Below are 24,732 nucleotides of genomic sequence, written 5' to 3'. Positions count from 1 at the left end.
CCCTGGGGGTTCCCGGACCCCACTTTGACAACCAATGTTTTGGTAAGCCTTGTGTCCCTGGTGATTGTGGTGAAGCGATTTATAATGTTTTGCATATACTGCATATACAGTACGTCTTGTTAGCGCGTTCACGCACACCAAAAAAAACATGTGTGTTATGGACGCGCGTTCACACACAAGAGACAAGACCAGAACAGGTATGTAAATGGTAACGCCCCTTCGAGGTAAAGTAGTTTCTCCTCTAAACTTATTTTATTACGCTTTGGATCACTTCAACAAAACCGAACGTTGTGTACCCGGGTACACTGCGGATAACACTAACACAACACAGAGAGAGAGAGGAGAATGAGAATTGCTTGTGGATATAGAGGAGGCAGTGCGACTCGTCAGGATTATTTTTGTTCGTGGAAATTAAAGTAGGCTAGATTGGGTGTCTGTCTTTCTCTTTAACTAAAGACACCCGTGCACTTCTGGGATGTGGCGGCGAGAGATCCGACGTGTGTCATTCTGCCTGGCAGTACTGTAAGTATAGCTGCTCCTGCTCACACTAAAAGTATACAAGGTGTGTAAGAAAATAACTATAGGTAATCAGTAACTCAGTTATGGTATTTCAGTCATTTGTTTTCCTGCTGTAGCCGTTCAGAATGGTCATTCATTGTACAACACGTCTCACTGAATTTCTTCTACAGTATAGTAATTATTAATTAACTTTAGGGAATGATTTGGTGGCTTTACCGGTATATTCCTTTTATCTTTGTAGCAATTAGCCAACCTTAACATCTATTCTCATAATGGTCAAATAATGTAGGCCACTTTCCTTTTCTGACCAGTACATCAATAGAATTGTTTAGCATTAATTGTAGTAAGCAGTCACATGTCCATTTCATAATCACCTTACTGCATTTGTAAATTGTAAGGTAATTAAGCGCAGTAAAGTGGGAAATACAGGACACACAGCAGAGTGACTTTCACTGTTTTACACCTGTAGTACTATTAATAGAACTGGTAATATACTAAATGAACAGCATGTTGTGTCAGTTGAGTCAGACATGCTTGTCCCATTGTTATAACTCCATCCCCTTTTCCTATCATGCCTCCAACTAGCCTAAATATAGTTTGCTCCACTGAGTGTACTGTTTTCTGTCTTTTTCTCAATGTATTGGCATCAGGCAACAGTGTGCTTTTGCTGTTACAAAAATAAGGAATGTATATCTTTATTGATAAAGATGACTTAAAATAATCCCCTGAAAAGTTTGCAGCAAATGTTCAAAATGTATCTGAAGGTATAGGCTGTGTGTATTTGCTCTGTTTTTTTGTTTAGATGATGGAGGGAGAAATCCCAGAAGGAAATCCCACTGCTACCTCGTCTCACTCACTTCCTCCCCAGGCAGAGGCTGTTAGTCCAGCGGATGATTGTATCACAACACCAGCAGCAGCCTCTGAGGAGGAGATTGTTACGCACACAAACGGCATGGGTCAGCCCACCCAGGACCTCCACCCCTACTGCCAAGAGGACTCCACAACTAACACTACCACAGATTCCGACCAGAACCAGGAGGAGGAGGACACAACATGCTCTTCCAGTTCCACAGACTCCCTGCAGGCAGAGGAGGCTTCCAGTGAATCTATGACTAAAGACACAGCAGAGGATCTAAGCCTGACCCCTCCTAGTGACCAACAAACCCAGGAGGAGGGTCTAGTAGCGGTGCCCACTTCCCCGGCAAAGCACCTGCCGAGCCAACCTCCCCTGCCTGCTCCCGTTACCATCGAGGCGTATTGCAGACAAACGCAGCCGCCTCAGCCCCCGTCGTCGACGTCTGCCCCTGTGCCCAAACTCTGTGGCTACCTTCACAAGCGGGGCGGTCCCCTCAAGGCCTGGAAGGAGCGCTGGTTTACCTACGAGGAGAAGAAGAGCCAGCTGTTCTATTATCGAACGCCACAGGACGTGACCCCGCTGGGCAAGATTCAGCTGAGCAGTGCCACCTTCACCTACCCGCTGAAGGGCGAGGATGGAACCTTCCACGTACAAACCCCTGAACGCATCTTCATCCTAAAGGTAAGGTGTGTGTGTGTGTGTGTGTGTGTGTGTGTGTGTGTGTGTGTGTGTGTGTGTGTGTGTGTGTGTGTGTGTGTGTGTGTGCGTGCCGCATGCGTGCGTGCGTGCCACCGCAACCACTCAAGCACGTGCTGGCAACTGGCATGTGTTGTTGGTAGTTAATTACAGGGTCCCAAGTTAACTTTCTAGCTCGTCAGTCAATACTACATTCAAATAAAAGGTAGTATAAATGCAGCCTGTTTGTCTCATGTATCGGTACATGTTCTATGCACATTAACACATCGTGGAGGTGAATAAAAACAGTGGTCAGAGGAGATTGTAAAGACTGTAAAGATTGTAAGTAATATCTTGTCCCATTATCTGTAATATTTGTTTGGGGATTATGAAGTGCAGCACGTTAAGAGGGACGGCTGGGGGCATTCGTATTGCGCCGCTAGAGGTGAAATTATTGGACCGGAGCAAGACGAAAAAAATGTTTTGTTACACATTTCACTCATGCTGAGCCATCAATGTTGACATTTTATTGCAAAAAAAAAGGTTTCTTAAATGCGGAACCATGAATGCTGATATTTTGTTGCAAAACAAGTCACCTGCCAAAGTGTCAGTTTGGCCTCTGAAATTCCCAAATGAAAATGAATCATTTGGAACCTGGATAGTTAAGATCTCCATTTGCTACTAGTCTAGCAGCAGCTCTTTTTATAGCCATGGTTCCAGGTGAACAGTTGAACAGATCTAAGCATGTTACCTGAGGAACAGAAGTTTTATAGTATCTGTATTAAGGCCTGTATATTCACCTGCAAGACTGCAGAAAAGAGCTCAACATCCAACAGACGGTAATTATCCAGGCCGTATTGTTGTGGCATACACATCACATCCTGCTAGACTTGAGACGAGTTGAATGACCAGTGATTAGGAAAAGCCTAGTGCCAGCTCATTGTTTCATGTTTACAGGAGCTTCCACCAAATCCTCTGAGCGTTTGGTGTGGCATTAAGGCACTATAGCCTATACAAATATATTGGCTATAGCACCTTATAGCACCTATATTGGCTATAGCACCTTGGTGCTATATACAGTAGCACCAAGTCTGGCCTCTCCTCTCCTCTCCTCTCCTCCAGGCAGCAAACCAGGAGGCAATGATGTACTGGCTGCAGCAGCTGCAGCTGAAGAGATTACAGCACAGAGAGCAGCTGTCTGGGGGCTCAGCCTCCTGCCCCGACAGAGCCAGCGACATCAGCTGGCCAGGTGAGAGCCGTGTCCTTCTCTATATATGTTCAACTCATTCTTTCACTTTAAGTGGTGTTATTTCACTTTCAAAACACTGCGGGGGTCATTTTTAACATCCACTTACTATAGCTTTTGTGTGCACCCCAGACACTTTTTAAGTTGATTGATTCAATATTTAGGCATTTGATATTCATTACATCGGCATCAGTCACACCCCCGTCCACCCCTCTTCCCACCAACGGCGGGGGCAATGGGGCTCAATATTTCACCCGTAGACTGCTGATACTGAAACATGACTGAAGTTAGACATTATATAGGGCTATATTTTTGCGCCATCCCTTAATCCTTATCCCTAAACTTAGCGAATTTGCCATTGTTTTGACTATTTTGAAAAACCTTAACAATTTTTAAATGTTTTTCAAATAGTAAAAAAAAAAAGCCAAATAAGTTTAAGGACAAGGGATGAGGGCCCTATATGTTTTGTTGGGGGGGTTACAGTTACAGCTAATGTGTCTCTTCAAATCTAAAGCATAGAAATTGAATGTTTGATCCATCATAAAGTTTACGTAACTACAGCCCAAAGTTAGAAATTACAGCAGAACTTCACTTTGAAGGGACACTACTAGTAATCACATGGAAATGATGATAAATCAGAAGGTTACACCCTGCATGTTTACTCCCCTTCAGTTTGTTTGTGTGTGTAATTTCCTCCTGTCTGCCTCCATCCAAGCCCATGCCCATAGCAGATTCACTCAGCCACATACAGGAAGTGGTGGGTAGCCAAGCAGAGCGAGCTAGGCCTCGCTTTAGGAAGACTTGGAAAATACCTAAAATGTTTTGTTAGTATTCAGGGAGCGGCTGGGAATGACAAACCAGATTTTATGACTCACTCACTCACTGTTTGACTCTTTCTTTAGGCCCTGGGGTCAAGTCTGGTAAATGTTGCCTGGGCCATGGCTCAATGGTCCAGGCACCTTGGCTGGTAATCCAGTCTGGCAGTGCGCCACAGGTTCGACTCCCGATCCCGACGGCCCTTACTGCATGTCTTCCCCCCCATCTCTCTCCCCATTTCCTGTCAGCCTACTGTCTGTCCCTCCATAAAAAATATAAAATAAAGACGAAAGCCACACAAAAATAAAAGTAAAAATAAAGTCTGGTAAATGTTGATATATCACAATATCACATCATGCCATGGAGAAAGTGACTAGAAGGCTTCCGTTCTGAAAATAAATCATTTTCTGAATCATTGAGTACTAAACAAATATAGAGGATTTGATACAGTATATGTGATGTTTATATTTCATTAACCATGCAGCTACTTTTATGTTTTTGTAACAGCATGTGTCACTTTTTAACTGGCATTTATCATACAGTATTTCGTAACAAAATTATGGTGAGCAAGCACAATAGTTATGACTACTGTGTGTAGATGGGGACGGGTGTTGTGTGAACATGCACACGTGACCAGATGATTTCAGCAAGTGCATGGTTACACATTACTGTCAGCTGTATGAATGAGTGGGCTGATTTTCCTGTAAAGTGTGTGTTGTGTTGTCTGGTCTTGTCCAGTATGCTTGGCTGGAGATAGCAAGTGCATGCCTAAATAATGATGCAGACATGATATGACACAAAACTAACACACCTTTGTGTGTACGGCTGTAATGCACGTAACCTTGAGAACTGTTCGCCCCACCGACTTCAAATTCGACTGGCCTGTTCTGACATCACAACACTCCATATTTGGGCATGCCTGACATATATAGGAATAACTCCATATATAGGACACCGAGAGACAGATACATAAATCTCCATGTATGGGCATAAAAGGGACACAAACAGATGGGTGGAACCGGGTACTCTGACATGGGTACAATGGGACACAGAACTCTTATATTGACATGGGTAAAATGGGTATTTTGCATTGTTCCAAGTAGTCTGGAAGAAACCACATAACAAAATAAATCACACCCGTGTGAACTGAGTGGTGACACCCCCCCTCCCTCCTCTCTCTCTCTCTCTCTCTCTCTCTCTCTCTCTCTCTCTCTCTCTCTCTCATTAACAAGCAACAGTGCAGCACTAATACTATCTCTCTCTGGCAGAACAGCGCCCCTACTGGTACCCTATAGTCATATACTGGTGCTCATGACCACATGACAGGTACATAGGCGTACACGGACATTGCTGTTCCTTGGTCAAAAATGGAGTTAGGTGGAAGCAACGAATAGTGTTAGATGAGTTCTTGGTGGAGCTAACTAAGGACTCTTGGGATTCAGTATATACCCAAATACGGATATGGCAGCGATATGCTACAGCTGAATGACTATAGATCACAGACAGCAGCATTAAGAATTCACTTCAGGCTGAACTCTAGAAGTGATTAACAGAAGCTGCTTCTAAGTTGTATGCCGGTCAGGGGAGGCTGAGCAGGTTTTAAGCAGCGGAGACGAGACAGAACTGTTCCAGTGCTCCTCTGGGCATTTTAAAACCAAGTCAGCTGACAACTGGATGATCAGCTGGTATTGTTTTCCGATTCCAACAATGAAGCTCTTTATAAGGTAGCTTCTGGGCACTTATTATTGGCAGTTTTGTTACAGTGGCTCATTGTCAATGTTATTCAGGTAACTACATTGTGGTAGGGTTTGTTTGAATAAGACAAATGGCAAGGTTTTGGTTTTATGCTGTAGTTAGTAGTTAACAGGTGCATAAAACTAGAAATTGCATGCTTGCTTACAAACGATCACAATCATGACTAGTTATTTTGTATTTTTTTATGTTGCTCTTCTCTCTACTCAGAAGAATGTACAAACGGCAACTTATGTCCAATTAGAGATAACAAAATTGGAACTGGAACACTAACATACTGTATGGATCAATGTTTATTCTCTCCTGCCTGCCTGTTAGAGCCACGTCACATTGATAATTGTTAAGGAAGGACACATAAGAGGCTGAGCACTCTGAACTCTAAATCACAATAGTTTGTGGTAAATAGTAATATGTGCTTATTGCAACAATTACTGAGATGGAGCTCAGAACAGGATGTGATATGAACAGATACTCTTTGATCGGTTTCTGCTCCACTGAAGACCACAGTCATTTCCCAGAAATGCTGGGCTTGGTGGCATGATGGCATCTCAGAAGAAATGGGAAATTACTTCTCCTCAGTGGCAGTAAATCATTCATCTCCTGAAGGTTATTGAGGGAGTACAGAGGGACATACAACGATTACAGTCATATCCGTTTATCATTTGGTTTTGATTCAAAGACATAATGCAAAGCCCCCCATTTGCAGTGCTTATGTTGTCTTGGTAATCATCAATCATCATCAATCTCCCCATCTGAAGTGGATTTACTGTAACAGATCAAATCAATAAAGGGTCAGGATTTTACTATAGAGGAGATTGATAAATGTGTTAAATTGGTCCTTTGTTCATGATAGCGAAGAATAAAGGACTCCTGATCCTTTTCACTTGTAAATACAAATATGTATTAGGTACGCATACCTTCTTAGGTTCTGTGTACGGAAATATTTCATAAGATTGTGTCTTTTCTTCTGCATTAGTTGACCCCTCTGGCACACTTGTCGATCTGTAGGTGGTTCTGCTCTTTGATGATAGAGAACCAATTCCACGCCCTCCACTCCACACGCAGCCCACAGACTCCTCCGTTTGATCGTTTATTTAAACGGCCAGTGTTTAGGCTCAAATGACACCTGCAGGAAGTGGCCTTAACGGACAGGAAGTTTTGTACAGCCTGACACCAGGGTGGGCACTAAATATAGCTACTGTTACATCATGTGGACAGACACTCATTAAGACTGTTTAGATTTGATACATAGACTTGTTTTATCCTTTATTTAACCAGGGTACTGTACACCACATTGAGATTTCCATCTTTTTAAAGTGACCCCTGTGACATTTGTCAGCAGTGCACTACTTTACACTCAGACAATGATTAACATTTCCTAACCACAGTCCTACACTACTGGCCAATGAGCAGCTCCACTGGAGGGTTAATTGATTGATTGAACAACGTTATTAACAGTTTGTAGAATGGGTACAGTTCCAACGAAACTACAGGTCAATAGAAAAACTGCTACGAGGATAAAACCAGAAAAAGTTCTAAAACTTGTTTACATCAGGGTCATCTATTTTTAATTCATCAGAACATTTAAAGACGTACAAATATACTACACTTCTATGAACAAAGGTTAAAGAAAGTATATAAAATGGAATGAAACGTTTTTTACTACTTACTTAATTACTACTTATTATCAGTGTAATTATTAGAGTAATCAGGCCCCATTTAGACTGCAGTCACATCCAGTAAAATCCGATTCAAATCTGATGTATTTCTCAATTCTGAACTTTTGGCCCGACTGCATTTGCAAGTGACCAGATCGGGTCTGTCACAGATCTGTGTGTTCAGACTGGCAGCCAAATCCAGCATGAATCAGATCTGTGCCACATCCAGATTGGAATCAGATTTGTTTAAATAAATCAGATTAGATCAGATTACTGCTTTCAGACTGAGACGGATCTCCTGAAATCAGCTTTGAAGAGACTAAGCAAACTGGATTCCAATCTGGATGTGACACAGATCTGAAAGCAAATGAAAATAAAGGCCTGGGTACCGAGGCTACTAGCTGCTGCCCCAATTTTAAAGAGTGTATCACAAGATAAGAGGTAGAAAAGTCCTGTCATTCCCTCTGACTCAGACTGGTTCAGGAGGTATATTGTCTTCTGTTCTTGTTCTGACTTGCCCCCACACTGTGCCAGCATTGGAGGAACAGTTCATCTGCATAGTTGGTTCGTCTAGCACTGGGTTAGGTATAACTTAGGTTCCTCTAGAGTTGGTGTTGTTACGAAAGCCTTTCATTATAGTGTGTATGAGTTCTCCGTCTTACTTTCATTCTAAACTACCTGTGTGAATCAGTTGGAAAGCTTCTTAGTTTAGCGTACTGTATGTGTGTATTGCTACACATATATGGTTGCATACTGTATAGCTGTACACGGATATATATGTAAATATCCTTGCATAATAATTAATACCCTTTGAAGTCTATTTAATTATTTCAGGTCTGTTTAGGTATGGCCTCCCAACATGCAAGGCGTTTGTTCTATCTCATCCGCTAACATTTGTAGGTTTTAACGGTCAATGGTTAGTCGAATCTCTTTTATTTTACCAAATTATGGCTGCACTTTAACAGTTTCTTAAATAAATTATTATTATTTATTTCTAGACTGACTGACTGACTGACTGACTGTCCAACTGCTAGATAATGAAAGAAGGTTATATGTAAAAAGAAAATGTATGTATTAGTAATCAATGCTACTGATACCGCTTGCTGAACTGAACTGTCACTATGCGTGCCAAAGCATGATTACTGCGGATGGCTTGGTAAAATTCACAGATGAGGATACGCTGGAGTTAATCCAGACGCAAAAGAGACTAAACACAGAGTGGGAAAAACAGTGACCTGTGACCAATGGCTAATGGAATGGACCAGCAACACCTTCCATGTTCTGAGTCAACTCTCCCCACTCCGATGGAACATTCCCTGATACTTCATTTTCATAATTTTCCTCTATTTTTTTTCTGGCAAGCATAGACCTGACCTCAGGTCTATGGTGCACAGGCAGTGGGACTCAGCATGATGTCAGCCTCATTGTGTTTCAGAGGAAGCTCTGAGCTCATGTGCACCACCCTCCCTCCCTCCCTCCCTCCACTACTAGCCTTTGTGCAAACCTCCACCATCAGAGCATGTTGGCTCACTTAAGGCCTCTACATAGTGCGTTTTGTTCCTTGCGTGGGGGAGTCAAACGGACACAACACAGCTCTACTTCCCGTTCTGCAGACAGTGGTGTAAAATAACAATACTTGAGTAAAATGTTGCAGTATTTGTACTTGTATTGTTACTATACTTGAGTATTTCCGATTTCCTGTTCTTTTACTTCTACGGCCGCTGCATCTCAGAGGCAAATATTGTACTTTTACGCCAATGCATTTATTTGAAAACTGTAGGTTACTGTAGTTACTTTGGATTATTATTACAAAACCCCTTCAGCTTTATACATTTCGGGCCATTTGAAAATAGCCGATCTACAAGCTCACATTGCGTCGCGATGTGATGCATTGTGAGCTTGTAGATCTTCTATTTTCAAAAGATTTTTATACATTTGAAAACTTGAGACATAATTTCTGCATAATGAGCACTATTACTTTTGGTAGTAGGGATGTCCACGATACACTTTTTTCGTTTCCGATCCGATCCCGATACCACAATTTCTGTGTTAGCCGAATACCGATACAGTATCGGGACATCTCTATTAACCCATTCTGACCTGAGATCAGATTCATACGAGGTTTCCAATGGACACACACTGGTCTGATTAACCCATTCTGACCTGAGATCAGACTCTAAAAATGTCAGTCGTTCTTCGATTTTTCTAAAATAGCAGACCTACAAGCTCGTAGCGCGCCACTCGGTGGCGCGCTACGAGCTTGTAGATCTGCTATTTTTCAATAGCTAAAGCATAACATGATGCTAACACCAAAATGGGTTCCCGTTCAGAATGGGTTAAGTACATTTGGATGCCAATATTTTTGTACTTTTCACTCGAGAACATTCCCTGATACTATATTGCACTATTGATACTTTTACTTACGTAAAAACATTTGACTACCGTACATTTTTCCACCACTGTCTCTGCAGATAACTTCCTGCCCACAGTGAAGACCCCGTTAGGCCTGGTGGGCGAGGAGGCAGCCAACCGGCCAGCTCCGTCTCAACGCACCCCGCTGGTCAACATGTCCATCAAACACCCTCTCATTGAGATCCAGTGAGTCCCACTGTCCCATATCATACGTATCAGACCTGACTGCTTATATTATTATCACAGATAAAAGTGTTAAGCCGAGAGATTCTGCCTACATGGTCCCGCCTGTCTGACTGCATTTAAATGGTGCTACATTTAGTAGTGTACATTTGTAATGTTTATTCGGATGATTTTGGCAATAATAAGACCCTAAGGGCCCTATTTGTGTCAGTGCCTCACCCCTTATCCCAAAACTTCTTTCCTTTTTTTACTATTTGGAAAATCGTTTTTTCAAAATTGTTCAACTAGCAGATCTACATCGACATGTTGTGAGTTGTGAGTAGATCGGCAATTTTAACTATACAAAAATGTTCTTTTTTAAATAGTAAAAAAAAAAGAAAAGGCAAAGACATTTATGGATAAGGGGTAAGGCATTGATGACAATAAGGCCATTGGCCACATTCATAATCTACATATGTTTATTTTTTATAACTTAACAATTCTCATCAGGCATTGCAGAAACATTAGCCAGATTTCTGCCACAGCAAGGAATTGATAATGTTGCAACATCTCTTACTTTCTGTTTTATCACTGGCAAGCTCAGGCTAGCACGGTGTGGTTGTAGTTTAGCTTTTCATGTCTTTGGGTTTGTATGTTCACCGTACTGTACATTTAGCCTTTATTAAAAACGTGTGTGTGTGTGTGCACTGTGCCTGCCTGCGTGTGTGTGTGTGTGTGTGTGTGTGTGTGTGTGTGTGTGTGTGTGTGTGGTCCTGTACAGGAACTCAGTCCACAGTCTGCGTAACAAGAGGAACTCTGTGGAGGTGAGTCAGAGCGTGTTCCATGTGGAAGCTCCACCGTGGACTCCAAACAGCCCTACACCAAGCATCGTCCTCACTAGTAGGTCACTGCAGTACCACTAACCACCACACACACACACACACACACACACACACACACACACACACACACACACACACACACACACACACACAGATCTACAATCTACCGGTAACCTATACTTCGGAAGGGCCCTGTATGAGGGTGTAAGGCTCATGGTTGATTGTAACCCTAAAACCCTAAATATGCCATTTTACTGCGTCCCCTATAAGTGTTTATAATCCTTTTTTTCTCTGACAAATAAATCTCTTTTCCAAAAATAGCAGATAATGCCATAAAAAAAAAAATTGCATATGCCCAGGCCAGTCCACATTGCCCAGAAGAGGGAATCGAGGGATGCTATAGGCCGGGTTCATATGGTTACAGTCTACAAAGACAACAGTAATGCAACAACATCTAATTTAAAATAATACATCGCCATCTGAGAATTTAAGTGAAAGACAAAATCATCCAGAAACAACACGTACATATCGGCCTACATCCGATGCCCAGCAGTCAACCAATGCACTCCTCCCTGTTGCCATGCAGCCCCCACGACTCCCGTTGACAACCGCTGCACCACTCCTGTCCTTCTGGCTGGCCCAGCCAGCCAACAGCAGCCTGCAGCAGTGACGGACGGCAGTCAGTCCCCGTCGCTGTTCAGGTCCCAGCGGAGCAGGAGGAAGAAGAGCTGTGGTTCTGCCACCATGCCCATGGTCCGCAGGGACACTTCCGGAGCCTCAGACAAGATGTCCCGCCTCCAGCAAGAAAAACACATGCTGACGGAAGAGGTCAAAGCTCAGAAGGTATACAAAAGGAATTATCAATTTGTGGGTTTATTGATTAAATTGTTTGGTTGATTATGGTGGGGAAAAAAGACTCAAGCATTAGAAGACAGATGTGGTGATAAGAAAGAGCATTGCTTAATCAAATTCCCACAATATCCGTCTTTGTCAAATTGGGTCTTGAGAACAACCGAATAATATATAGCATGTAGCGGCAAAACAAATTCCTTTACTGTATATGTTGATCAGAGAATAAATCATCGGCGGTTCAAATCCCGGCTCCTCCTGTCCACAGCCGAAGTGTCCTTGGCCAAGATACTGAACCCTACATTGACTCCAATGAGTCGGTCGGTGCTAGCTTGCCACCATTGGTGTGGGAAGTGAGGACGCTGGTGTCGGCTGTTTGCCGCTTCACCTCCCAATGAATGAAATGAGTAAAGCGCTTTACTTAGAAGAGCTCTATAAAATGCAATTCCTTCTTGTTATTATGGTCTCCGCCTCTTTCAGGAGCTCGTTTGGCTCCTACACAAGGCCCTGGAGGCGGCCCAGCTAGAGAAGCGAACGTGTGCAGATTTCCTGGCGGCCGCGGGCGAACAGGAGCGCCTGGAACTGCTACGGCATCGGGAGCGCCAGGCCGCCGACCTGCGCAGCAAACTGGAGGATCTGAAGACGGAGGGGGAGGGGCTGAGGCAGAGCCTCGCCCAGAGAGACGCACATGTGGCCGAACTGCAGGAGAACATCAGGCTGACGATGGAGAAGAACCACGCCAAGCAGGAGGTGAGGAGGGACTAAGATGCATTGTGTTAGTCTAATAAAGCTGAAACCTTGAATTATTTTAATGTTCACTTCATTGCGTTTCAAATCCTGTGTATTGACTTAGCGCCGCCAGCGGTCCTCATTTTTAAGGAAATTGCAATAGTATAGTGTCGGGGAGTACCAATGTATGGCTGCTTACATTGGTAAAATAACTCGTGTCCTGCATTTTCCCAGGTGATACTGAAGCTGTCGGAGCAGGTGGCCGCCTGTATGGCCGAACCCAGAGGGACCCTCACGTCGCCCAATAGCCTGGGGAGGCAGACCTTCAGACAGCTTCAGGAGCAAATCGAGAACCTGAAGGTAAAGCCGTCCTATCTCCACGTATCGCTGGGTTTTGAAAACCAGATCCAGCTGATATACAAAACACAAACTGAGCTGTCTAATGCAGAGTGTCTTGATGCAGGGTTTCCTGCACAATGTTCTTGGCATGGCGCTGCGCCATGCCTGGAATTATTTGCGCCATGCCAAGCTATCATATAACAAAAAAAAATTATTATTATTTTTTTTTTTTTAAGGGGGCTAGTGAATCATGGTGTGTGTGTGATATGAAATGTCCAGTACCTCCCCAGTGTCCCCCTGAGTGCCTCCCCAGTGTCTCCCCAGTGCCTCCCCAGTGTCTCCGCAGTGCCTCCCCAGTGTCCCCTCAGTGCCTTCCCAGTGCCTCCCCAGTGTCCCCCTGAGTGCCTCCCCAGTGTGCCCCTGTGTGCCTCCCCAGGGTCTCCCCAGTGCCTCCCCAATATCTCCCCAGTGCCTCCCCAGTGTCTGCCCAGTGCCTCCCCCCCCCCCCGAGTGCCTCCCCAGTGTCCCCCTGAGTGCCTCCCCAGTGTCCCCCTGAGTGCCTCCCCAGTGTCTCCCCAGTGCCTCCCCAGTGTCCCCCTGAGTGCCTCCCCAGTGTACCCCTAAGTGCCTCCCCAGTGTCTCCCCAGTGCCTCCCCAGTGTCTCCCAGTGCCTCTCCAGTGCCTCCCAGTGTCTCCCCAGTGCCTCCCCAGTGTCCCCTCAGTGCCTCCTCAGTGCCTCCTCAGTGCCTCCCCAGTGTCCCCTCAGTGCCTCCTCAGTGCCTCCTCAGTGCCTCCCCAGTGTCCCCTCAGTGTCTCCCCAGTGTTCCCCTGAGTGCCTCCCCAGTGTGCCCCTGAGTGCCTCCCCAGTGTCTCCCAGTGCCTGACCAGTGTCTCCCCGTGCCTTCCCAGTGCCTCCCCAGTGCCTGCCCAGTGTCCCCCCAGTGTCTCCAATCGCAATACAAGAGCAATAATACATTAATCCTATTAATTCATTAATCAAAATTTTCGACGCGCGGCCTTTGGCCGCGCGCCATAAGCCCCCCCCCCCCCCCCACGCCCAGCACCATGCCAAAGCTTTTTCCTGCAGGAAACACTGTTGATGCTCATGGACTTTTTAAGCCATGATAGAGACAGCAGAAGCTGGATAGAAAAGTTATGATGATGATGATGATGATGTTCTTTTATTTTTCTCCTACCTCCACAGGACGACATTGAGGCTTATAAGATTCAGAACAAATTCCTAAACTCTGAGATCTTTCAGTTGACAAAACTGTGGAGGAACAGCTCAGAACAAGAGAAAAGCCTCATGGTGAAGGTAGGTCTCCCTGTAGGATTAGTGATTGGCCTTGGGTTAAATGAGTGGATGTTTTTTTAAAGCAACTGCCGTACCTTCTTACCTTTGTCTTTAAATAGGAACAGCTTTATTGATGATATATATTTTGTTCACTGCTTTTGTTTAGATTATTTTATTAAATGAAACTACATTTATAACAATTTATAACACCCAGCCCAGCAGAGCCGTGGCATTGTAATCGTTTGTCTGCCATAGCACTCTCTTAATACATTTCTAGTTTTTAATAAGATATTTACAAAATCAGGTTTTCCTCTGTGTACTACCCTGGACAACAATACCGTTTTCTCCATGGAGGTTTCCTACTTGTTTGAAGTCTTTACATCATTCTACTAACATGATGCATTTGTGAGTTGTCTATAATAGTCTTTGCATTTTGCACCATGCATTATGTAATGTTGCGAGATACATTACACTATGCTGTTTCATTGCATCAAGTGTCTTCTGCTTTCTTCTCATCCTGCCTCGATCTCTCAAGGCAGAATATCCAGGGAGAGGAATCACTTCATCAAGTATTACAAACTATGACCCAGTGAACCACATTGGGAACATATTGATTGTCAACTAGATATAATAAGGCAGCCTTCCCCTGCTGGCCTACGATCTGGTCCCACCTGTTTGTTTCCACAAAGGAAACAATGCTAGGGGAGTGGACTGTGTGGAGGAATTCTCTATCAATCAGGATTTGTCGAGGGCAGGCAAATGGAGTTGGAGTCTGGAGACACTTTGCAGTATAAGATGGAAGTTTATTACATGAGTTCATTGGAGAAGTACATTTACCACATGCAGCGTAACATCCCTATTTAAACGCTATGCACTCTGTGTTCTCTAGCGATGGTAGCAGCAGATCATAATTTACAAAGATAAGGGGTGAGAGCTTGTGTCAATTTCTGATGAATTGAAAATGGAGGACCCTAATCTTCTTAGTCTTAGTGCTTTTTCTGGTTTTATCCTCGTAGCAGTTTTTCTATTGACCTGTACTTTCGTTTGAAATGTACCCATTCTACATACTGTGAATAACATTTTCAATCAATCAATCAATCAATAAGCTGTGCCATAAATACCAGGCCTGTGGCCATGGTAGCCTGGTAAACCACCTGTTCGCGGAATTCAATTTAATTTTCATTCCGCTGAAAATTAAATTGAATTTCGCGACCCGGGTGGATTACCAGGCTAGTGCCATATGGTGTCTTGACTCTATGACATTTAGATGGACAGAACATATCATTAGGCCAAAGGTAAACAACATGACCATAATACTCCTTTTCTCCCATTGAAAAACCATATACAATTATACTTTATTCCTCTTATTGGCTGCAGTGTGCATTCCTGGAGGCCAGTAACTGTCAGATCGAGAGTCGCTACCTGGGCGTTCTACAGAAGCTACAGGAGAATAAAGCTCTGGATACGGGGCAGCAGGAGGCTGTCAAGAAGTTAATTGAGGATGCACTGCAAGGAGTGAAAGGTGCCGTCAAACTCATCCCAGTCAGGTAATACCAAATACCACACACATGCACACAGGCAGTGGCACACACACACACACACACACACACACACACACACACAAAATCATGGCATATCTCCTCAGTCACGATACAACAAGCGTGTCATGTCACACAGCATTCCATGGCCATGTGGGCTCTGGCATCCTAACTTTCGAAACCCTGAGTTTGTAGATCGGCTATTTTCAGCAAGTGAAAAATCAGCCATTACGACGGCATCATGGTATACGACTAAAATACATTTTAGTCGACTAAATCAACTGTAGATTTAGTCGACTAAAACTAGACTATAACACTAACACATTCCAGGTGACTAAAACGTGACTAAAACTAAATGAAGTTTCATTCCAAAGATTATGACTAAACTAAAATAGAGATTTGCTGTCAGAAACAACACTGTTTTCGGGGAGGGGTCAGATTAAATTATGGACTTGGAATTATGGAATATATGGTTCTTTTTAGTCTCAACTGCTCATTACGTACTGCCACTTACTACTGGTGAATCCAGCTACGAAGCACGTCATTCCCTGCAGCCACCGTGACTGGGGATAAACCTGCAAAATTATGGATTTAATTTGGACCAAATTGTCACCTGAGCTTAAACACAGGGATTAATGGCTGCATACAGTATATGAGGCCAAAAAAAAGCATCACTAGAGAATACACTATCACTGACATGACTTCTATCAAGCAATAGTGGAACTTTGTGTTAACAAAAATAAGTTTCAATGTGTACTATTAAACCACCAGGCTTGTTCTAATTGTAATCATATTAACTATTAATTGCTCTGATAAAATGAGAATTCCAGATATATTGTATTGTCTAAATAAATCTATTCCCTTTAAATTGACAGTTATAATAACAGTAGAAACACAGAAAAAAGATTTATTTTGAAAAAGTTTGAGAACCACTGACCTGAATATGGCTTGTTCTTGTTACTGTTCTGTGCTCACTGCTCAGGGACCATGATGAGTATGGCTTCAAGATTATTCCAGACTACGAGGTGGAGGACATGAAGCTGCTAGCTAAGATCCAGGCTCTGGAGATCCGCTCTCACAACCTGCTGCATCAGGTCTTTACACTGGCCTTTCTTACTTACTGTTGTACACCCCCCCCCTGGCAATGTTTTTATGTGGTCAACTAGTTTCAACTACTGTTGTGTGTTCTTATAGAGCACAGTGGTCTGGGGACCACCAGTGGTCCTTGAGTAGGTTCTAGCGGTGGTTCCCCAGCTAAATGAGGGAGAGTTGGGTAGTCAAATGGACTCTTATTAGATCTTTAACTCTTGATAGCGTAAAATGAATGTTATGCTCTCATATCGGTCAGGACTTCGGCGCTCTATTGTTTCTCTGTAAAGCCAGAAAGTTAACCTTATTTCCTTGTGACTCCAGGAGGCTGGAGACAGGCCACTGCTTGGTCGCTGGGCACAGTACCTCGCTGGCCGCTCTGAAGAAGACCTCTGTCCCTCGCCAGAACTCAAGAATCTGCTCCGATGTGGAGTCCCACGAGAGTACCGGCAGCAGGTTTGGCGCTGGATGGTGCGAACACGGACAAGACTGATGAGGGAACACCATCCTCATCGCTATGAACAGGTAAACAAGGGCAGGGGTCACCAACACGCCACCTGGCCATTAAACTCAATGGACGGAGGGAGGCCGGACGGTCGCTCATTCTAAATTTGCTTACACCGGGGCTCCCCCGGGCGCGTTGCGTCTCCGTCGCGTGCGTCACAAAACAAACCTGGGGCAATTTTAATGCAGTCACGCAAACGCAACGCGGGCAGTGGAGCCACCCTTCATTGATTAAAAAGGGAACATTCCCTGACGGTGACGGAGACGCGACGCTGACGTGCCCGGTGGAGCCCAGGTGTTAGTGCATTCATTTATATAAAAAGGATCGTGACAGGTGCGTAGGACAAAAGTGCATATAATAAAATGGTATCTTTGAAAAACAAAGGACGTCGGAAACTTGCAAAAAAAAAACGTTGCTCATAACAGTAATGAATCTGTCATTCTAGCTGTGTGAGAAGAGTCACACCGCTACCCACCCAGCATCAAGACAGATCCAGTTGGACCTCCACCGCACCCTCACAACCAATCAGCACTTCTCCTCCCCTTCCAGCCCCGTCCTGGAGCAACTCCAGCGTGTCTTATTGGCCTTCTCCTGGCAGAACCCTACCATTGGCTACTGCCAGGGACTAAACAGGTACAGCAATAAAACACACATACATACCCTAGTTATAGAGGTACATAATGGATACGGACAGGAGATACAATGGAACTACGGGTCGATGGTTTCTGAAGGCGTCATTATAGGACTTCACACGGTCACATCACACGGGAAGCGTAGTTAATTCATTTTCAGTTTAATACAATTAGACAGGACTTTTCTGTTTGGATGAATGGGCTGTCAATGGGAGGTTGCACCTAGTTAGCACCTTGCTGGCAAGATGGCCGCGGTCTGAATATCGTCAATAGCATGGCTCGTTTGAAGTTTATCAATTTGTCCGAGGTCACCAGAGGGGGCGTTAAAGTCTTTAAACACGTTCACATTAACAGGTGCAATTGCACCATCTAATGGTCAAAGCAAGGCACTGCTCACTCATCATCATAATCAGTCAAATGTATGTACTGAACACTCACCTACTCAGTCCTAACATACATACACAGACATCAAATAACAAAGACAGACGGAAATGGCAAAGATATGACATCTACGGAGCTATGCATGCTATATAATTAGATGCAAAGGGTTTTGCCAGTAAAAGATGACATTCTGCAGTCTGAAATCCATTCCCCACCCTCTCCATCAGACTTGCTGCTATCGCACTGCTGGTCCTAGAGAAAGAGGAGGATGCCTTCTGGTGCCTGGTAGCAGTGGCGGAATACATCATGCCACAGGACTACTACACCAAGAACCTCATCGCATCCCAGGTCAGGTCAGGCAGCTCCATGCTGATTACAATTTAGGCATTTAATCCAGAGCGATTTACAGTAAGCAAGAACAACACATTGTAATACATCAAATACATCACAAATAGTCATCAAGAATCATACGTAAGCTAAGAACCTAACACTCGTCTAACAGTGGAATATCTATATAAATATAAACTATGCGTATGCACTATAGACTGCTATGTTTACAGAAAATGCTAAATTACATTAGTTGAGCCTTTGCATACGGTCGTCGAGGCTAGTGCAACTGATTGGATAAGTGAATTATTCAGCACATATTCCAGCTTCATATTAGGTGCCATATCTAACCATTGAGCACTATTAAGCCACAATCAGTTTAACCTAGGCAGTATCTGGCTTTTAGTGTTTTAGATTTAGTTTTTGTGTGAGTGTGTGCGTGTTTTAGTTTTTTTTTACTAAAATAAGGAAACTCATTTGAACTTCTGCAGGCAGACCAACGAGTGCTGAAAGACTTCATGACAGACAAGCTGCCCAGGCTCATGGCCCACTTTGAGGAGCATAACATCGACGTTTCCCTCATCACCTTCAACTGGTTCCTGGTCGCGTTTGTGGAGAGCCTCCCCAGTGACATCCTGCTCCCTGTGTGGGATGCCTTCCTGTTCGAGGGCACTAAGGTATGGTTACTGCACGGCCAATCATGTTTTATCAAAATCAACACTGGTTTGAATGCCAGGTCAGCTACAGAATAGCACTCCTTTGGAGGACCAGGGCCCTGTGCTGGTACCTGTAAACATAGACATACTGATGCAACGTGCACAGGATAGTTGAATCGACAGTTTTGCACAGTGATGAGTTTTTCCTCTTCTGTGTGCTGTTGTGTACTGGGAAGGGGAGGAGACGTATATAGCAGTGTTCTACAATGTTGTGTCAGTGAGTGTCACGGGGCAACCCGTGCCCTACAGACACTAGAAGACTCCACAATATAAAACTGATCATGACAAACACACACTGCACAGCTGCTTCCATTAATTGACGGTCATCAAGCTCCTTGGAGGTGTGGCTATGTACAGTGTAGCATCATATACGCTTATCTGTGTTGCCTAATTCTATTGTAATTGTTTTGTGATTTATTTGATGCCTTGAAATACATTCAGAGTCTGTTAAGGAAATGTGTAATTGTATAGTTAGTCTATCTCATGGGTTGTGTTTTACCTTGTTTGAGTAGATGGTCCAATTACTAATCATTGTGGGTGGGTCTCACCTGGTATACAAGGGAGGCTGGACATGTTGAGGAGAAATTGCTCAGTTGGCTTGAGACAGCAACGAGACAACACCAAGGGAGAGCTGCCAGGGTCTTCAGGGAAGTCATAGCCTGTTTTCAGTGTCTTTAGTTCTTGGTTTGTTGTTTTTGTCTTTGTTAGTTATCAAGTTATTTCTTACTTTTGGTTTTTGAAAGTGTATTGTGGCTAGTATTATTTTTGCAGTATTTTGTTTTGCCTCAGTCCCGGGCTGTGACAATCCGTCATATGGGCTGTTCTGTTTTGGAGGTAAAAGAAATACAACAAAAGATCTACATTTTTGGACTTCGTCTATTCTTGGAGCCTTGACCGCTCGGCAACTCTTACAGCGAGGACCAAGATTCTTTGCTATTTTTGTAATTTTAGTTTGTGGAGTCAAACCCACATACAGTACAGTAGGCATCTCCAAAATCACACAAACCTGCTTTTCTGCATTGTCCATCAGTAGTACTGATGATCAGTGGTATACTGATTCAGTACCACTTTAAAATTGTCTCACAACAAGGAGGTGCAACAATTTCGTTGCCCAACACATGATAGTGATATGTTTGTGCTATTAAATCCATACTGAGGTACATCTTCAAGCTAGACATAGCCAAGTGAAAATATAAAGTTTGGCAACAAAAGTTAGATTTAGAGTAAACTTCAGACCGATTCCACAGACTAGATTCTCACACGAAGGAAGAGAAATCAATAATGCCTAAGGCATAGCTGCAGGAAGTTGTTTTTACCAGTGGAGGAGATTTAAAGGTGTCCCTTTTGCACCATTTACAGTGATGCTCTCATAGACGCATGCAATCCACGTTTTAATTTAAACCCTGATGTATGACTCGGCTGTTGTTCTAAAACAGGGGTTCTCACCCTTTTTGGCTGGGGACCCCCGGAAATGCTTTGGCCATGTCTCACGGCCGCCGCTTGCTCTAACTTGCTTCAGCAGAGCAGACACATCTAGTAAATTGGCTATTTTCACTATTTTGGAAAATCTCTGTTTTTCATTTTTTGGGGAAATGTTGACATTTTCAATACAGCAATGCATTGATCTATTTTTTTTAATACTTCAGGTGATCTTCCGCTATGCTCTTGCCCTCTTCAAGTACAAAGAGGAGGCTATTTTGAAGATCCATGACAGTGTTGAGATCTACCAGTACCTTCGCTTTTTCACCAAGACCATCACTGATGGAAGGTAAGGGCCTGACCTGAGCTCACCTCACTCCAGTGTTCTCAAATCCTAATCAGTAAGGAGTGGAAAGAGTTCAATAAACCCCCTCAAACGTTTAGAATTGTCCAGCTAACCTAACCTGACAATTTACTGCCCTGTACCTAGCTGTAAGTAACTTAGATGAACTAACACAAAGAAACGCGATCACATTACTTACACCCATCCTAGCTGCACTCCACTGGTTACCTGGTTAGATTGTATTGATAACTTTTAAAGCTCCCAGCTACATTAAAGCCTTGCTGCCCTCCTATGAACCAGGGAGCTGCCTTAGATCCTCCGAAAAGGCTCTCCTGAAAGTCCACTCATCTCGCCTTGTTACACGGGCCGATCGGGCATTTGCACCCATGCTGTGGAATGCCCTTCCTGTGGAGCTGAGGCTTGCAAAATCAGTGTCTTCACTTCTAAAAACCTATCTATGTTAAGGCATTTTCTTAGTGGTTTCTGCCTTTTGTTATAAGATTATTTGTTGGTGATGTTTATTCTGTTACTTATTGTTATGCTTACCGATTGATTTCCTTGTGTTGATCTATGTATGTATGTTGTTTTAACCTGTATTGTTTGCTGTTCCTGTTAATTCTGTTACTTTGTAACTGTGTTTGGAAAAGTGCTATATAAATATATCATCGTTATAATGCTATCTGCAATGCAAGTTCCTCATTCTTTTTTGTGGGGGGGGGGGGGTGTTTTTTATTTCATTTATTTTCACAGGAAGCTGACGAACATCGCCTTCAACGATGTGAACCCATTCCGCGGCAGGCTGCTGAGGAACAGGCGTGCAGCGCACCTGGAGCGCCTGCAGGTGGAGCTCCAGGCCCTGGAGGAGCAGCAGAGGGAGTTTGTGACGGAGAGCGACGAGCAGCGCAACGACACGGACTTGGACACTTTGGTCAGTGAGGACGATGACGAGCTGTAGTAGTGGCATGCACACTGCAGCCACTGATCAGGCTAACATTACATTACATTGCCGCAATTTACATTGACAGTATAAGGAACTTATTTTGCAGGTGTTTGCGTGCAGTGCCAATCCATTCGTGACTGAAGTGGATTTAACAGACCCAATTGCCGTAATATGGCATCATAGCTTTCATTTGGATTTAATTAATTATCTATTTCACAGAAGGAGCAAGTGTCCTGTTGAAGTCTACTGGAACAAGGCACTTGACCTCTATACTGTACCTACTGTAGCGGCGGTTTACAGGCCGCCGCAAGGAGCTAAACATGAGAGTAAAGAGACGCTTGTATGACGCGCACGCAATGAATTCAGGTCCATTCCAGCTGTACGTTTTACCGTTTATTCTTGTCACCACACAAAGTTACAACAGTTCCCAGGCTTTAGCTATAACTGAACGTGGTTGTTACTGGTGAAGATGGTGCGTTTTATACGGTCAACAGAAATGTCTTCTCCCACGCTCACCTCCTATCTCTATCAAACTTCCCTCACCCAAGTGACAGGTAACGCCATGAAATCTAGAGTGGCAGCGCCCCAGCCCCCGTGACACGCCCACTACCTAAGCAGTGCCCATTAAAGTGACATACCTTACGTCAATAATAATAGCACATTAGAAAGCAACATATTGCGGCTCCTACACCTACTGTTCACCAGACAATAAGTGGCCTTGTGGTTAGAGTGTCTGCCCTGAAACTGGGAGGTTGGGGTTCAATCCCCAGCCGGGTCATACCAAAGACTGTAAAAATGGGACCCAATGCCTCCTTGCTTGGCACTCGGCGTCAATGGGTTGGATTAGGGGGTCCAATCAAATTAAATGATTCATGACAAATCGTATGACTTTGACTTTGAACCTGTCATCCCTATTTTGGGCAATGGACATGGAAAAAACTAAAATAGCTCTCCAAGCTCACAATGTGAAGGAACAAGCTGTGAGGTTTCATTGTAGATTTGCCGTGAGACATCATCATGCAACAAAGTATGAAATAGGGCATACAGTAAGTGGTTAAGCCACCATGCCAAAGAAAGAATGCCAAGAGTGTCACACTAAATCACTGAAATCAAAACCTGACAAAGTAAATTAGCCAATGACATTCTTGTTGATAGCGCTGACCTGTATCCATACAGTATGGCCTCGTCATCTTCATTCTGAATTTGACCACACTTTAAAGTTTTGTACAGTTTTAGTTATTTAGTACAAATCTTTGGACTCTTTTAAAGGCTTGTGGCAAATAGCTGTTTGTTGTTTTGTTTATTTGTTTGTTGGTTGTTCATTGTTTTTGATGTAATGTAAAGTGTCCTTGGGTTCATGAAAGGTGCTATATAAATTCAAGCTATTATTATTATTACCTACCGTCTTGTCTGTCTGTCTCTTTTATGCCCATATATAGAGTTCCGAGTCAGGCATGCTCAAAGGGCCGGTTCTAGGCATAAGCAATATAAGCATTCGCTTAGGGGCCACAACCACTAAGAGGGCCACATCACAGGGAGAAGATTATAATTGTAGTTCTGAATAAACACCTAAACTAGGCCTAATCACCATGGCAACGGTTGGTGATGTCACATGTAGCGTGACGTGTCTTAAATGTCCTTTATAAGAGGTCACTGCAAACAGGCGACTATATAATCTAGGTGGGAAATTAGAAATCTAATAGTTTTAGGATCGAAGTGTACTAGCCATAATGTCATTTGATAAAGCGCGAAAACGGACACTTGACTCTGTCCACGAGAAAGTAATTTGGTCCGACGAGGTCCGAAAAGAGCAAAGATGGAACACAATCCACAGAAATTTCAACCACGATTTAGATGAAACAGGTCGCGCTTCAGACAGACCAAGAAAAGGCCCCGGGTCGGACGACGACCCTGAACTGACGGAGGTCATCGACAGGGCTCATCGCAAGGACCCTACCCAGGATTACACCCACACAGAGTGCGAGAGTCAGGAGATAGGATGGATATCCACCACACCACTGATGGAGTCGGTCATGGACCCCACTGACTGGAGACTGAACTACCCCCTATACCACTCGGACATCACCCATATTATGGTGACGCCTGGTGCCTGGCCGCAACTAAAAAGGATTAATTCGCGCGAGAAGGGTGTTTTGCGCTGGAAGTGACCACTCTGCTCATGTAGACCTTGGAGAGAGAGTGTTGGGCGAGCTGCTTTAAAAATGTAGCCATAGCTGCGTAGATCAGTACTAGTCGTGAGCGACAACGTTACGCAAAGCACTTTTGTTCCTTTCCCAACCCAGACCCAGGGCTTTAGTTTTTTTAATTGCATAGATCAGTTTATTATGTTTGAAAAGGATCACGTGACTACAGTCGCAGCACGAAAGAAACACGTCTGTTTACCTCCGCCATTCACACTATACAGACAGAGCCAATGACTTCATGCCCATACTGTATATCAGGGTTCCCCAATTAGCGGCCCGCGGAGCGCCCCCTTGTGGCCCACGGAAGAATTTCCCAAAAAAAAAAGTCTTTTTTTGGGGGGGGGGGGGGGGGGAATTAAAAGACTTCAGTGCACTGTGTAGGCACAATGCAAGGAATAAATGCATTCGCCATTTATCCGAAGGAAGTCTGATCCAATCATTTTTAGATTTCTCCAGTTTAATCCTGAGTTAAAGTTTTGTAGTGTTCAA

At 43.9% G+C, this 24,732-nt stretch overlaps 2 protein-coding genes across 2 annotated transcripts; both read left to right on the top strand.

Annotated features, from left to right (window-relative positions):
- Positions 1-335: 335 nt before the first annotated feature.
- Positions 336-22,063, top strand: tbc1d2 (TBC1 domain family, member 2). Its single transcript, XM_080773693.1, has 17 exons — positions 336-522; positions 1,322-2,056; positions 3,173-3,299; positions 9,994-10,120; positions 10,878-10,996; positions 11,525-11,781; positions 12,268-12,537; positions 12,751-12,876; positions 14,060-14,170; positions 15,527-15,696; positions 16,670-16,781; positions 17,101-17,301; positions 17,727-17,914; positions 18,522-18,642; positions 19,113-19,298; positions 20,984-21,105; positions 21,850-22,063. The coding sequence occupies exons 2-17, from the start codon at positions 1,322-1,324 to the stop codon at positions 22,052-22,054; spliced, it is 3,177 nt and encodes a 1,058-aa protein (XP_080629819.1). The 5' UTR covers positions 336-522; the 3' UTR covers positions 22,055-22,063.
- Positions 22,064-23,769: 1,706 nt separating this feature from the next.
- On the top strand, positions 23,770-24,207 carry LOC308322295 (cilia- and flagella-associated protein 144-like; the record flags this gene model as incomplete). Its single annotated transcript, XM_080773497.1, has 1 exon — positions 23,770-24,207. The coding sequence occupies one exon, from the start codon at positions 23,770-23,772 to the stop codon at positions 24,205-24,207; it is 438 nt and encodes a 145-aa protein (XP_080629623.1).
- Positions 24,208-24,732: the final 525 nt, after the last annotated feature.

Source organism: Protomyctophum bolini, assembly GCF_963924005.1.
Source record: "Protomyctophum bolini genome assembly, chromosome: 10".
Lineage (NCBI taxonomy): Eukaryota > Metazoa > Chordata > Actinopteri > Myctophiformes > Myctophidae > Protomyctophum > Protomyctophum bolini.
This window is presented reverse-complemented; position numbering and strand designations above follow the sequence as displayed.

Excerpts from the sequence above, each read along its gene's own strand:
- tbc1d2 (XM_080773693.1), top strand. The coding sequence starts at position 1,322 with ATGATGGAGGGAGAAATCCCAGAAGGAAATCCCACTGCTACCTCGTCT. Across the intron at positions 3,300-9,993 it reads CAGCGACATCAGCTGGCCAG|ATAACTTCCTGCCCACAGTG; the intron begins GTGAGAGCCGTG and ends CTGTCTCTGCAG. Across the intron at positions 21,106-21,849 it reads AAGACCATCACTGATGGAAG|GAAGCTGACGAACATCGCCT; the intron begins GTAAGGGCCTGA and ends TTATTTTCACAG.